We start from the raw sequence: 14,895 nt of genomic DNA on the forward strand, positions 1-14,895 counted from the left end.
TGTGTCCCCTGTAATATTGCTTGAATATTGCTAAAGTAAAAGTGATGTAAAACAATAGTCACTCACGTAACAGAAGGGCATCAGTAGTCTGAACACTGCAGTTTGCTGAGCAGGGTTGCATCCCTTGGTCATGTAGGAACCCTATGATATTGGGTTCTAATCCTGCTAGATTCTGATGTTAGCCGTGCTTGTGGGTTTCAGTCGTCCCTCCAAAATTCAGCTGGACCGCCTCCGTGGTGTAGTGGTTAAAGCATTCGCCCGGAGTGCGGAAGGTCGCGGGTTCGATCCCCGACCGTATCAAACCAAAAGACGTGAAAATATGGTACTTGTTGGTCCCTGCCTGGCGTTCGGAATTAATGGGTACAACAAGGACTGGTCGGCTCGGAGTCAGTATAATGTGTCTGAGTGGGGTATTCATGCTTCACTGCGGCATGGTATCTCAGTGGGCTAGCCCTATAAAACCAGCATAAGTCTGGGCTAGTACAAGCAGCCTCACATCCACATACACACGCATGCCATTGTCATATGAGCGAAATATTCTCAAGCATGACGTTAAACCCAATTTCACCTCACCTCACCTCACCTCACCTCCAAAATTTAGCTGACCATCTGTGATATTACAGGAGTACTGTTCAAAGTGGCACTCATTATTCGAATGGTAGTCATAGTTGAGAGTTTGAGACAAGATCAGCAGCAGGAAAGATGGGCAGGCAGGTACTTCAAGCACTTTCACTGCATCATCCTGCAGTTTACACATTTTCTCTTTTGAAAAAGTCATTAATGGTGATTATTATGACCATCTTAGGGTTCATTTATGTTAACAGACTTGAATGGGGAAATGACTTAAATGATATTGTGAACACCTTAATTACCAATAGCCAAGGTAAGAAATAACCTTGCTTTTCAGCATTGAATTAAACTTTGGCTTTGTTTACATTGTAGGTGTGTATTTTGTATTTCTTTCAAAACAAATATTACTGTCATGCTGTTTTGATTAATGGCTTCATAATTGTGAAAGATTGCATGTAACTTCACGATCATTAAATTGATTAATGCTGGTTTGGTAGCGTAATAGTGTTTACTCAACATGAACAAGTTTTTCATTTTCAGTGCATGCTATATGGCTAATATTGATAATCTTGAACATGTCAAGGTTAGTTGTCAGTACCGTTTACCATGACTATTTTAATTAAAGGCAATTCAGAAATTCTGTTGTTTCCCAAGTTCTTCTTTCACCATACTCACGTCACTTATAAAAAAATATCAGATTGAAGTAGTAATTTGAAACAGACTTAGGCACATGCTCAGGTTTACAAGCTGGGCTTCACAGCAGTACATTGATTATGAACAATTTGCACAAGTTAGGCAGCCACTACTTAGTGTTGTATCATACACTGGCCAGGTAGAACCTAGCACCAGAGATGCTGCTGAGTCAGGACTGCTCAGCAGCAGCACCACCCATCCATCACTACCCAACTCTCCTCCATCTCAATCAGGTCACTTCCTGGTCCATTCCTGGAGCATGAAGCTGTGCTTAAGTTAAGATTCTGAATGGTTAAAAACATAAACCCGAATGTCCTTACGTGGCAGTAATTCGAGTTAAAAAGACAAAGAAACACAGAGGACAATGTTTATAAGGGGAGAATTTTGTTTGCTGCATCTTTGATGGTGAGCAGATGTTAGACCCTGATTGATCTCATGCTCAGCTCTGGCATGTGAGGCTTGTGCTAGTAGGGCTTTCAGGCATGTAGCCTCTGCTCCCAAGTGCAGAATTCTTGTCATACTCCTTAATATAATGGTGTTATTCATAGTAGGCTTGAATACCATTTTAGAAGCTACTTTGATTATGATATGAGGTTTGAAAGTAATGACATTGGTCTCAATTTACTTGAAAGTTTTGTGAACCTTAAAACAATATTCTGATAATCTGGAATTGAACTGATAAGTCTTTCATGCATAGTATACAGGAAAACATGGGTGGGGATTGTCACATTTATTTTTTACTCACTGTTTCATCATTGCTGAATAAATGGGACATTTTGTTACGTTTACAAGGGGTTTATATCCTGGGAGGCGGTGAGGATGCCTAGTGGTTAAAGTGTTCGCTCATGCCGAAAACCTGGGTTCGCGTCCCTCCATTGGTACAATATGTGAAGCCCATTTATGGTGGCACCCGCCGCCTTGATATTGCTGGAATAGTGCTAAAAGCAACGTAAAACTAAACTCACTCACTCATTTAAAAGCTGATATCAAGATTCTATATTGGGGAAATATGTGTTACCGGAATGAACAATTTATCGAGTTTATCAACACAAGTGTAGATGTTTATTAATCAGTGTGCCCATTACTGAAATCAGTAGTTGTCACGATGCATAGATTTGTAGCTAAATATTGCAGGACTCTTTGTAAGGCCAGCCCAACGTATGAAATCAGACAGTTCTTTTCATTCACTACTGAATGTTTTATTGTGTGTGTTAATAGACTAGCAGTTATACAATGGCAACAGCTCAACAAAAGAATGTCTGACTATTAGTGTGTATGATAGCCTTAGTTAATTCAAATGAATATGTGTAGGCAAAAGACTAAGGAAAGTGGGTGTTATTTATCTTAACTAGTGCTAGAGTAATTACTATTTTTTTGGTCTTGCGTCATACGATATGTTAACAGAATTGTAACGCATTGACACATATATTTATACACCTAGTCAGATAAATAGTGTAGTGGTATCTTTGTAGGTTAGCACTATTGAAGCTTTTCCAGACAAGTTCAGGCAGACAGTTAGTGTGTGAGTTTGGTTTTATGCCGCTTTTAGCAATTTCCAGCAATTTCACGGCGAGTGACACCAGGGCTTCACATATTGTACCCATGTGGGAAATCGAACCTGGGTCTTCGGCGTAGCGAGCGAATGCTTTAACCACTAGGCTACCCCACCGCCCCTGAAGCAGACAGACACACACTGACTTTCAAGCCACTTTAAGCCACATTTCCCCCCTACGTCTCCTGCTGAGAGAAAGTGAAAGAAGGTCTGAATGTTTGGTTGTGTTGTGAAGGTGTATTATGACAAGGCTATGTGTTAATTACAGCAGTAGCACACTTTGGAGATGAGTCATGCTCCATGTGCCCACACTACTGGTAAATGTCAGCTTGCTATAATAATGCTGAAATTTTCCTCTGGTCACTTGTACTTTACCCAATTTTAGTTCTGTGGTCATTGTTAAAATATGGGCGATATGTTGGGGATCTTAGCGATCATACAAAATGTTTGATTTCAGTATTGATTTCATCAGTTAATGCATGGATACTTCCGTTATGACTGTAGCTGTTTTTTGTGCTTGTCAGTTACTTGGCCCAGCTTTGTGTTTGTAGGGGCATATGGGGTAGCCTAGTGGTTAAAGAATTTGCTCGCCATGCTGAAGACCCGGGTTTGATTCTCTGTATGGGTACAATGTGTGAAGCCATTGCCTGTCGTCTCCCCCACAGTGATATTGCTGGAATATTGCTAAAAGCAGCGTTAAACTGGACTCACTAACTGATCAAGTAGGGTAGTCTTTCTTTGTAACCCAGTGGAACTAGATTACTAACATCGGGAGAATCCAATATGATCTCTTTAACACTTGAATTAGTTTCCAAATGTCCTCTTGAGGGTATTTGTTTTTTTGTTCTTTATTATAGGCACCAAAATAGATGCATGGATGAATAAACCCATGAAGATCCGGGTTAGAATTGGTCTTCAGCAATAAATGCTTGTCGTATGAGGTGACAAATTGGATTGGGTGGTCAGTCTAGCTGACTTGGTTGACACATGTCGTTGTATCACAATTGTGTAGATCAATGCTCGTGCTGTTGATCACTGGATTGTCTGGTCCAGACACGATTTTTTACAAACCACCTTATACCTGGAATATTGCTGAGTGCGGCATTTCTATCATGGGTGAGAAATCAGGAATGTCTGGAATGATGCAGAATATCATTGATTGGGACAACATATGGTTCAGGCAAATCAAGTTAGATTTTCATTCTCAGTTTTAAGAATGTTGATAATCTATCATAATGCTTCTTGTATGTTTTGTATTCACATTTTCAGTTAACGGGCGGTGGGGTAGCCCAATGGTTAAATGTTTTCGCCCGAAGGCCCGGTTCGATTCCCCACATGGGTACAACTTGTGAAGCCCATTTCTGGTGTACCCCCCGCGTTGATATTGCTGGAATATTGCTAAAAAGCAGCATAAAACCATACTCAGCCATTCAGTCAAGTAACACTAAGTAGGAACATGCTTATATCAGTTTCATGGGCATATATTCAGGATTAAGCACAGTGTGGTGGCAGAAAACTGACATGTCTGTTATATCAGTGAGGAATAAGAAAATCAAAAGTATGACCCAGTTTTAATTGAAAAACATTGTTTATTTTGTGTTTTCCCCAGGAAACAAAAAGAGCAGGGCAAGAGAATTTCAAAAGCAGCATGCAATGACAGATTACCAAGTATTATGTTAAGTTATCCATGCATATGATTCTTAAAAACTCAAAGAGCCCAGTTATTTCACATTACTTCAACATGAAATAGAAACTAAAACCCAACAAGTGTTAATATCCGTGAAGGTCCGGATTAGAATATTGATCTTCCGTAACCCATGCTTGTCGTAAGAGGCGACTAACGGGATCAGGTGGGTCAGGCTTGCTGACTTGGTTGGCACATGTCATCGGTTCCCAATTGCGCGGATCGATGCTCGTGCTGTTGATCACTGGATTGTCTGGTCCAGACTCGATAATTTACAGACCGCCGTCATATGGCTGGAATATTGCTTAGTACGGCGTAAAACTAAACTCACTCACTCACTAATATCAGTTATTGTATTAAAAGAAGGGCATGGTGCCAAATGAAAAGGGCAGGGTGCTGCACCCTGCTAAAATTGCACCGCGAAACACTACTATTGTGATTCAATGAATACTTCATTTTGAGTCTCATAGTTGCTCATTCCTTAATTGAAAAATAAAGTACACTGTTTGTCTTGGTGAATACATCAATTGGATAATATGTTTGATTGATATGTATAAGAACAGCTACGATTTAGATGTTTTTACCATTCTTCTAACCAGGATTCTGCTGCCACTGAAGCACAATGGGCATCATGTATTATATGACCAGTAGTTCAGAGTGATGGCATCTCTGTCTGACAAATTTGAGAGCTTGCGACAGAAAGCTACTGTTGACTTTTTGTAATTTACAATGTCGATAAACAGCGCGCATGTTTCAGATTAGGTGGCGGGTGACTTAGTACTTGATTTCTGAACAGTTTAACATTTGAAGTTGCCAGCTAATGCTGTTTGTACAAAATGGAACATTTCTTTTCTTCCAATTTTGTAGAGAGCATAAATTATGTACATGGCTATATCAAAGGCGGTCATGGCCTGTCTTCTGGCATACGTCTTGACTGAGTTTGCCTAGCCTGTACATATTAAAATGTAAAAATGATATTGATAATAACACCTTTCATATATCAAGTGAAACTGTATTGAGTACGCTTTGTCTATGAGGTCACTTTGTTTTAGGTCACTGGGCCCCATTTCACAAAGTTATCGTAGTGCTACGACTGGCGTACCTCCTATACTGTAACATAGACTTAAGACAGTCGTACATGTCTACAATATTTTTGCGAAACGGGCCCAGGAGTACAGGTTGCATTAACATCAGTGCTTCCCCATTAGTAAGGTCATCAGAAGAACCAGATTGGCCCCGAGCAACTTGAGCTGGTTGCAAGAGGTGGGAGGGTGTTTAGGCTTGGTGACTTGTTTGTTGGCATGTCATTGTACTCTGGATGGCTTGGGACAGTGCTCCACATGAACCACAGGGTTAAAATTTCACAGATTTGATTATTTACTGTCTGCTTGATATAGTTCACTGTTTGTGGTGAGTGTATGTAATCTTTCTGCAGTAGCGGGCTTCTCAAGAGTTTTGACTGTTGAGAGAGAAATACATTTTCTGTATTGCATGATATAACATGGTAAAGTTGAAATTAAAAGGCTCATAACCCAGATGTTGAAAACCATATGTACATTCTGTGAGAAGGTCAAGGTTTCTTTGTTCAGTGCCCCTACAACCAAAGCGGTTGTAGCGCGCTATGACATTCGTAAGCCTTAGTGGTGTAACGATTCATCGATAGTATCGATGTTTATATCGTCAACTACGCAATAAGAGTGCATTGATACAAAACACATAAGGCAATATATCAGAGTATTTATATCGCGAGGGTCCACGATACATTGATGTATCGCCACAAGAGACGATATATTCCCGTTACAACTTAAATACTACTTAAAGTTGTAAGGAGTATTGCATTAAGAATAGGAAAGGAGTCTCTTTGAAATTCTTCTGAATTTTAAAAACAAATTGAACTTTAAAGGGATTTGTTTGTGCCTGTTATGTCTGTTACATAAACAAAGGAGTTGGTGTATAAGTCACAGAGTGTGAACATTTTACAAACTCTGTGAACTGAGAATAATTGTCTTCAAGTAATTGAAATATGCAGATATGTTTTAGTTGTTTGACAAATAACACTATTTATTTACAACTATGAACGATGTCTTAGCGTTGATAAGAAAGAGAACAAAGAGAAGATAAAATTTGGAAAGCAGACTTAAGTGATTCTGAATGCTGATATAAATTACATTGAGTTGTTTGTGAAAGCATTGGTGTAGAAACACAACTTCCCAAGGGAAACTTCACTTTCAGTTTTATATATATTAGATCAAGGTATACTGAATATGTTTGACTTTCTTAAGCTTTAAATGCTGAAATTTTATTAGATGAACAGCTTTTTAAGTGTGTGTGAATGGAACACAAGTTCTGCTGTATAACAAATAAAGTTTCAGTCATTTTATCTATCATATCTGTTCTGTTATTAGAAATTGTACAGTATCGGGATACGTATCGTATCGCCACCATTGTATTGTGATGATAATCGTCTCGCAGGTTCCTTGCCAATACTTTCATGATATATAGTCTCGCCTCATTAAACTGTTAACGGGATATATCGTCTTGCCACTTAGGCCACCATACACAGCTCTGGTAAGCCTATGATAAAATATTGGATCCGTGAAGTTCTCTGTTAAAGTTAGTCTTCGGTAACCCATGCTTGTCGTAAGAGGTCACTAAGTTGATGTCATCATTTCCCAATTACATAGATCGATGCTGATGATGTTGATCACTGGATTGTCTCGTCCAGACTTGATTATTTTCAGACTGCCACCATATGGAGGGAAAATTGCTGATTGTGGCTTTAGACAACAAACCAACTACAACGATAATCTATAGTTATGACAGGTCATAATCAGGGTCCCGATCCACAAAGTGTTCGTAGCAGTATGAAAATTGTACGCCAATGATAAACTATATAGAGTTTCGACAGGTCGTAACGCTTTGTGTATCGGGACCCAGAACCTGACTACCCCAGGAGCTGATATATCACTGCGCTGAGCAAGTATTCGGGGATATGTTTTCTGGAATAACACTGACATACTGTGAGCAGCCTCCAGAGAATCATTTTATGTTACCATCCCAGTTCCATCAGAACCATAATTGTGACTTTAATTTCTCCCTGCATACTGAAGAGATCTGCTGACCAGGTATTCAGTATCCCACTTATCCAGTTCCTGTCAATGGCTGGACGTATACCAAAAATTAACAGATAATGAAGGGCTTCTCTTGACACAATAACCTGCCCCTCAATCACCATTCTAGACTGGGTTGGCCCACAAACCAAGTACTCCTGGCTCGTTGATTGATATTTTATGTGGCACAAATCAATCTCTGGGATGGTTTGTTGATCACATTATGAAGCCTTAATGCTGTGCATAGCCTGTTGGAGTGTGTGCAGCTCGGCTGAAAATGACTATCAGTTTAGGTATCTTTTGTTATCAAGTGAAAAAGCTGCACATGAAAAGGAGGGCTGAATGCCTTCCTGCGTTGTCTTCCAGAGTCTGAGTGCTCATGTCGCCAACACATTACTTTCATAAGGCTTGTCTAGTTTACTCAGCAGGACTCATTCCAGCTTGCACTATGTCATTGTAACTTTGTCCACGACATTGTTTCATTATTACCAGTCACTGCTAGTCAGGCAATGCCATGTTGTAAAAAGTCTTCACCTCAAATGGAATCTTAAAGGCACACTGTCAGCCTTTTTTGTCTATATGGGGGGCGGTGGGGTAGCCTAGTGGTTAAAGCGTTGGCTCGTCACGCCGAAGACCCGGGTTTCAAATCCCCACATGGGTACAATGTGTGAAGCCCATTTCTGGTGTCCCCCGCCGTGATATTGCTGGAATATTGCTAAAAGCGGCGTAAAACCAAACTCAGTCAGTCAGTCAGTCTATATGGGTTTTTAAAATATTTTTATAAACAAACGAGACAGAGAGGAGAGTCATAAGTAAAATTTGTGTCTTTGACTCTTTAGTTATCATTATTTTGGCTTTGTAAAATTGTAGTGAATAGGTTTTCTGCTATATATTTTGTCTGTGAAAATAAAAACACACAAATTGGACGATTTTAGCGTTAATATGATAAACAGTAAAGTTTAATGTATTCTGTTGTTTTTTTTCAATGGACATGTAGGATTCAAATTTGACTCATCTCGAGTATATTTTGTTTTTTAAGTTTATGGTCAACAGTAAAAGCCAGAAACCTTAGGAACCTCAGAAAGGGTTTTGGTTGACTTGTTTTGTTTGCCTTGACACTTTATCTGTGGATAGTGGTGTGTGGTTACATGTTTCAGGTTGTGATGATATCATTGATTGTTAGTTCCTAGACTTAAGCCTAGCCCTGATTATATATAATTTTGATTCAAACAAATTATTCCTTTTAAATTCAAAAGGAGACTCAGTGAGATGGGGATTCAGAACTTGAGGAAATCTAGACTTTCTTCATTTAGGGCTTTAGCTTTTCAGAAGGGCCTGGGCGGAAGGGAAAATAATGCAGTTCAGGGACTGTGAGACAAACTAGTTAGTTCCTGTCAACTTCTTGTACATCTATCTATCAACTGCAACTGGATCTGGGTCTGGGTCTGGGTCAGGGTTGGAGAAATTGCTCAAATCTGTTGATCACGGAACTAGAATCCACTCAGTAGTCAGAGCTTGTAGATTCTACAATACTGGCTGGCGACTAATTCACTCTGGGTCATACGCTGTGTCAAAAAGCTAGAGGCTGGACCTCTGTTTGTCATCTGGTCTGTTTCGGAGGCTGGTCCATCATTTGATGATGTGTTTGTGTAGGTGACTCACTGATGACAGGACCAATAGCCATGATACTGAAACTGAAGAGGTTTTGATGTTTAGGCTTGTATCAAAATGCAGTGTTCAGCATCTTCTGATGCAACTTATTTAAGACAAAAAAATCGACATTGTAAAGAAAAAAACATTTTGCTTACAAGGACATGTGGTAATCCTAGTTGATTGTTTATGCTTAAACTAGGCTATGATGCACAGAGGCCCAGATAAGCTGCGTATCCGGGTAAAATATGCACAGAAAATTCCCATTTACGCATTGAAAAATAATTGTTGCGTACCAAATACGCATTTAAAATGTTAGATACGCAAAAAGTTTAAAACAAGTGCGTACGGAATATATTGGCTTGGGTATGAAAATGACATTGGTTGCTATCAAGTTGTACTGTTAGTGTAGGATGAGTGATTTGCATTATATTTAAGTTGGTTTTGATTAGGTATGACATAAGGCAGAACATACCTGCTTAGTAAACTTACTCAATGACATAATACTTAGGTGAGTAAAATGACTGAAATAAGCACATATTAGAAAGCAGTAGGTAATGGAAAATGAAATACCCACTCCAAAAAAATACAGTGGGTACAGTACCCACATGAGCTAAATCTTATCTGGAGCTCTGATGCAATAGGGAAAAAACCCTGTATCTTATATCCACTTTCTTTTTTCTTTTCTACCTTTCATCCTTTCTTCCATCCTTTCTTCCATCACAGCAAACAACTGGAAACTTGCAGATAGGGAGTAAAGCAATATTAATTTATTTATCATTCATTACTTTCTCCCAAACAGTATCTTGTACTCATTGACTTCATATGCACTGGTTAACTTTTAAGTTGTCATCAGCTAGATAGTCAGATCCTAGGCGATTATGTTTAATGTTTTCTGATTTTTGTAGGAAGAAATTTAATCCAAATGGAGCCAAGCATCCAACAATATCCATGCAATTACAGGAATTAGGATTTGTTTTAGTGATTTCCTGTAAGAGGATAAACAAGATAAAGGATCTATTGTTTAGTCCTTTGAGTTCAAAAGGATTTAAATCCGATCTATAAATGTGAAATAAAAAAAAGAATTGGTCCAAGGGTTCTTGGAATTTTATAAAACAGCATGTGTAGTGTCAGTGATATGTTTCTGAAGGCTAATTGAGTCAATAATTTATTCTATTGCATAGCAGGTTATGCATGTCTATTCCAAGTCATTAACAAGCTGGCGAACTACATACATTTCTCTACACTTGAGACAAGTTTTATGGTCGACAAGGTTAACCTTTAAGGGTAGTGATGTATGAAGTAAGGCGGGGATTGAGTTAATGCCTTTGTATCGTGGGAATCATGATACATATCTTGTGGAATGCTTCTTCTGTTTCAGCTCTGACATGTAGGCCATCACATAAGTCAGTCATTTGATCGTGGACAGCTTACATGCTATTTAGGATATTCAGATCATGGTGTGAGTCTTCTAATGTTCTGATGCTTGTCTGATCACAAACATCTTGAACATGTTCAGTTTCATATGCCATTATCTGTGTGATTGTGCACGTAGGGTGGTATCTCAGTTGGCTAGGACCATGAAACCGACATTTTAGTTGGGATTATTTAACACATACATGAACATAACCTTGGTGTATAGTTTGAAATGTTTGATGTTTCACAATGACAACAATGACGATGACAATCATGATGATGACTATGATGATGGTGATGACGACGATGATCATGGTGATGATGGTGATGATGAAGAATGTTTCTTTCTTTTTCAGACAGAAGAGGTTTGTAGCCCTGAAGGTGGTCAAAAGTGCTCAGCATTATACAGAAACAGCCCTGGATGAAATTAAGTTATTAAAATGTGTAAGTGTGTACAGAAGTTTATACATTTCTGCATTGTCTACTGCTGTGAGATCCATGTAATGTTGCTGATTTGCAACTGGAACTTACTGATATACTAGCATGAATGGTGATGTCAGGATACCCCTTACAAAGCGTGAAATTCTACTTCTACTTGGCAGGCTCATGCAGAGTTGCATTATCTGTCCAATCACCATATGGGTTTTCAAAATATGACTTAGCAGACATTATTTGATGTGTATCGTAAGAAGAAGAAATAGATTGTGTTGTGAGAATGGCTGAAATGCCTGAAGCATACTTGGATGGATGACAAGGGAAACAGCTGTGAAGAATTGCTTACAGTGATGAATGGACTTAAACATGCATTCTTTCATTCTGGTTCACACATAACTGTATCATTGTTCATAATTATGAATAATTGTTTAGCTTGATTCCTAATTATCACCTAGGGCTAGCCTAATGGTTAAAGCGTTCACTCCTCACACCGAAGATCCGGGTTTCGATTCCCAACATGGGTACAATGTGCCATTTCTGGTGTCCCCCGCCATGATATTGCTGGAATATTGCTAAAAGTGGCGTAAAACCCAACTCAGTCACTCACTTATTATCACCTGTATTACAATTCTGGACTGTGGTCTCTCCATATTGAGATTCCTGACGTATTTAGGATTGTTTTTCACCGTTTTCTGTTGGTTGATTTGTTGATTCCTTTGCCTCAGGTTCGCAACAGTGACGAGAATGACCCCTACAGAAAGAAGACCGTGCAGTTACTGGATGATTTCAAAATAACAGGAGTGAATGGGACACGTATCCTTTGAATGACCAACTAACAGCCATTATGGTGCCACTACCTGTTGCCATTCCTTTGGATTTGTAAAGAACATGCATGATATTTATTTAAGATGGTACTTTTTGTTACCCTGCCTTGTGCTTAGCATTGATGGGATAAAACAGGAACTGATTGGATTTTACATAGTGAAATATGTCTGAGTAGGATGTTAATGTATAAACAGGAACATGGTATCTCTGTGGGCTAGCACTATAAGTGCTGGCCTGGGCCTCCTTTCACAGAGCACTAAGGTGATCGTAAGTCACTAAGGTAACCTTAGTGCAATGTTAAAGAATGGGAGTTAAGGTTAACCTTAATAAAGGTTGCTTCATAAAGGTTGCTTCATGAAAGGAGCCCTAGGACCAGTATAAGCACACACCGTCACTAACAATCTTGAGGATATTTATATCATAACATTAAAACTCCATGCAACTGTTTACCTCTTGCATAGGAAGGGAGTCCAACCAATAAACCTAAAAGGAATTTGTTTGTGTTGCATGTAAACCATAAATTTGAAAATTGTTTCTTAATATTGATTCAAAGTTTAAAAATACAGAAGAATATTTGTATTGAAATTTAAGGTGTGTAGATAATAACTGTGTTAATGAGCTGTGTATATATCTTTTAGGATTTTAATGATTTTGTTTCTGTTTGTAATTTAACCTCATAAATTATTTCATATTTAATATAAATTTTGATCCTTAATCCATGACAGATGTATGTATGGTGTTTGAGGTGTTGGGCTATAACTTGTTGAAGCTTATCATCCGGTCCAGCTATCAGGGCATACCCCTCCCCAATGTCAGATGTATCATAAAACAGGTGAGTGATGTAGGGGAGACAACTCCAGCAGTGTTATTTCTTGTAGAATTCCTTTCATCTCTTAGTCAATAAATTGTCACATGATGGGTCTTCCAGGGTTAGCAGTTTCACATTTAGCTGTATAATCAATTTAGTTTTAATGGATTTATATTTTTCACATGTGGGAAAGGCCTTTGAATGCATTTCAATAAATTGTTTCAATTTCTGAACTTAGAGCAAGCACGTTAAGTGCCCACTATCTGTTTACATTATTTGTCTGACTTGAATTTTGACTTTAGAAGTTGTTATTGTTTTTGCCAGTTTTTATACAAGTTTCTGTTCTGCAGGTGCTGCAAGGGCTGCACTACCTTCATTCTAAGTGCAAGATCATCCACACCGATATCAAACCTGAGAACATTCTCATGTGTGTCGATGAAACCCACATCCGCAAGCTAGCAGCTGATGCTTTTGAATGGCAAAAGCTTGGTCTCAAACTACCAGGCTCTGCAGGTGGGTTTCTAATGGGAACTGGCTGCCAGATGGATTTGGGGGGAGGGCTTAGCTTACCACTTAATGGGGAAAAAGGAAAAGTGTTGAATTGCAGGAACATGTTTGTTTGGATTTCGATTACTGCTGGCATCTGCAGTAAATGCAAATATGAAATGACACATGGAATTTATGGCATTGATTAATGGTTATTCTGCTGTTTTGGTTTCTATTTAGTTCTTTACTCCTTTGGTAAGGCTGTCTATTTTAGCTTGATCTAAAAACAGTCTCTCATATTTTCATTATTGTTTCCGGAAATGTGTGTTTAAGTAAATATGTGAGGCTGTTTCTGGGATGGTTGGGATAATTCATCTAGAATTTCCATCTGAAGTCATGACACATACTGTCTACCTATCCATCAGTGCATTTTCAAATCTATATCAAGTTAAATAGATATAGCAGCCTAAGTTGATAAGGCATCTTGATTGATAGGGTGGTCATTCTTGGTCACTTGGTTAATGATGTGTCATTGTTCACAATATATATCACTATTTTGTCTGGTCTACTCATTGTTTTCATGCTCAAATACACCCGTGAAGATCCGGGGTAGAATAGGTCTTCAGCAACCCATGCTTGCCACAAAAGGCGACTATGCTTGTTGTAAGAGGCATCGGGTGGTCAGGCTCACTGACTTGGTTGATACGTCATCGGTTCCCAATTGCGTAGTACGATGCTCATGCTGTTGATCACTGGATTGTCTGGTCCAGACTTGATTATTTACAGACAGCCGCCATATAGCTGGAATATTGCTTAGTGCGGCGTAAAACTAAACTCACTCACTCACTCATGCTCAAATATGGCTCAGTGCTGCATTACACAACAATCAAGCACTGATATTAGAAACTGAATAGAATATAATCTGGCACACCTCAAACCTTGGTGACAATGTGCAGACTGTGTGAGTACTTGACATGACTATGAATAGTCCCTGGATTTTGACGGTGTATTTCTCTGAACCATAATGGTCATACTTTCAGTCAGCACAGCCCCAAAAGAAAAGCCCCAGGATCCAAGTAAGATGTCAAAGAACAAAAAGAAGAAGCTGAAAAAGAAAATGAAGAAACAACAACAGCTGTTGGAGATGCAGATGCAACAGATCCAGGAATTAGAAACACCACCCCAGGTAACAACTTTGGCGACGGACACAGTAGTACTTGTAGGACGAACATAATGGTTGACCATCTGAACACAATTCTACAAAGCATTCTTTGAATGACAGAATTTGTAACTCTTTATCAATGACTTTTGGGCTGTAACACAGAAGTAGTGTCTTGAGACTCTTGAGGCTTTAAGGTCCCTGTCCTACACACTGGATGGCCTGGTCCAGAATTGATTATTTGCAGACTGTTGCCATACAGGTTTGATACTTCTGATTGAAGTACAAACAAACACTAACATAGCCAGGTAATTGCCTTCTAGAACAGGGTCCTGCACTTTCTTGGACTTGTGATGGTCATGGCAAACCATTTTATAGAACACCATTTTTTGGCTGATGTTGGAGCAAAACCTGGTGGTGCATCTCCTGGTGGAGTAGCATCCCTTAGCTGCCAAGATGTATGCTTGTGATTCATTGAGAGCACCGAGTTGATGATTCTGACAGTAC

The 14,895-nt window shown here is 39.0% G+C and overlaps 1 protein-coding gene across 1 annotated transcript in view; it reads left to right on the forward strand.

The window, feature by feature from the left end:
* LOC124283235 (SRSF protein kinase 3-like) overlaps nt 1-14,895 on the forward strand; it is a 67,005-nt gene that overhangs the window by 35,288 nt on the left and 16,822 nt on the right. The window contains 5 exon segments of the mRNA XM_046719267.1: nt 11,032-11,119; nt 11,836-11,923; nt 12,661-12,767; nt 13,094-13,256; nt 14,270-14,415. Coding sequence (XP_046575223.1) covers nt 11,032-11,119; nt 11,836-11,923; nt 12,661-12,767; nt 13,094-13,256; nt 14,270-14,415 — 592 coding nt within the window.

The sequence above is a fragment of the Haliotis rubra genome, unplaced genomic scaffold (genome assembly GCF_003918875.1).
Source record: "Haliotis rubra isolate DU_JTF1 unplaced genomic scaffold, ASM391887v1 Scf311, whole genome shotgun sequence".
Lineage (NCBI taxonomy): Eukaryota > Metazoa > Mollusca > Gastropoda > Lepetellida > Haliotidae > Haliotis > Haliotis rubra.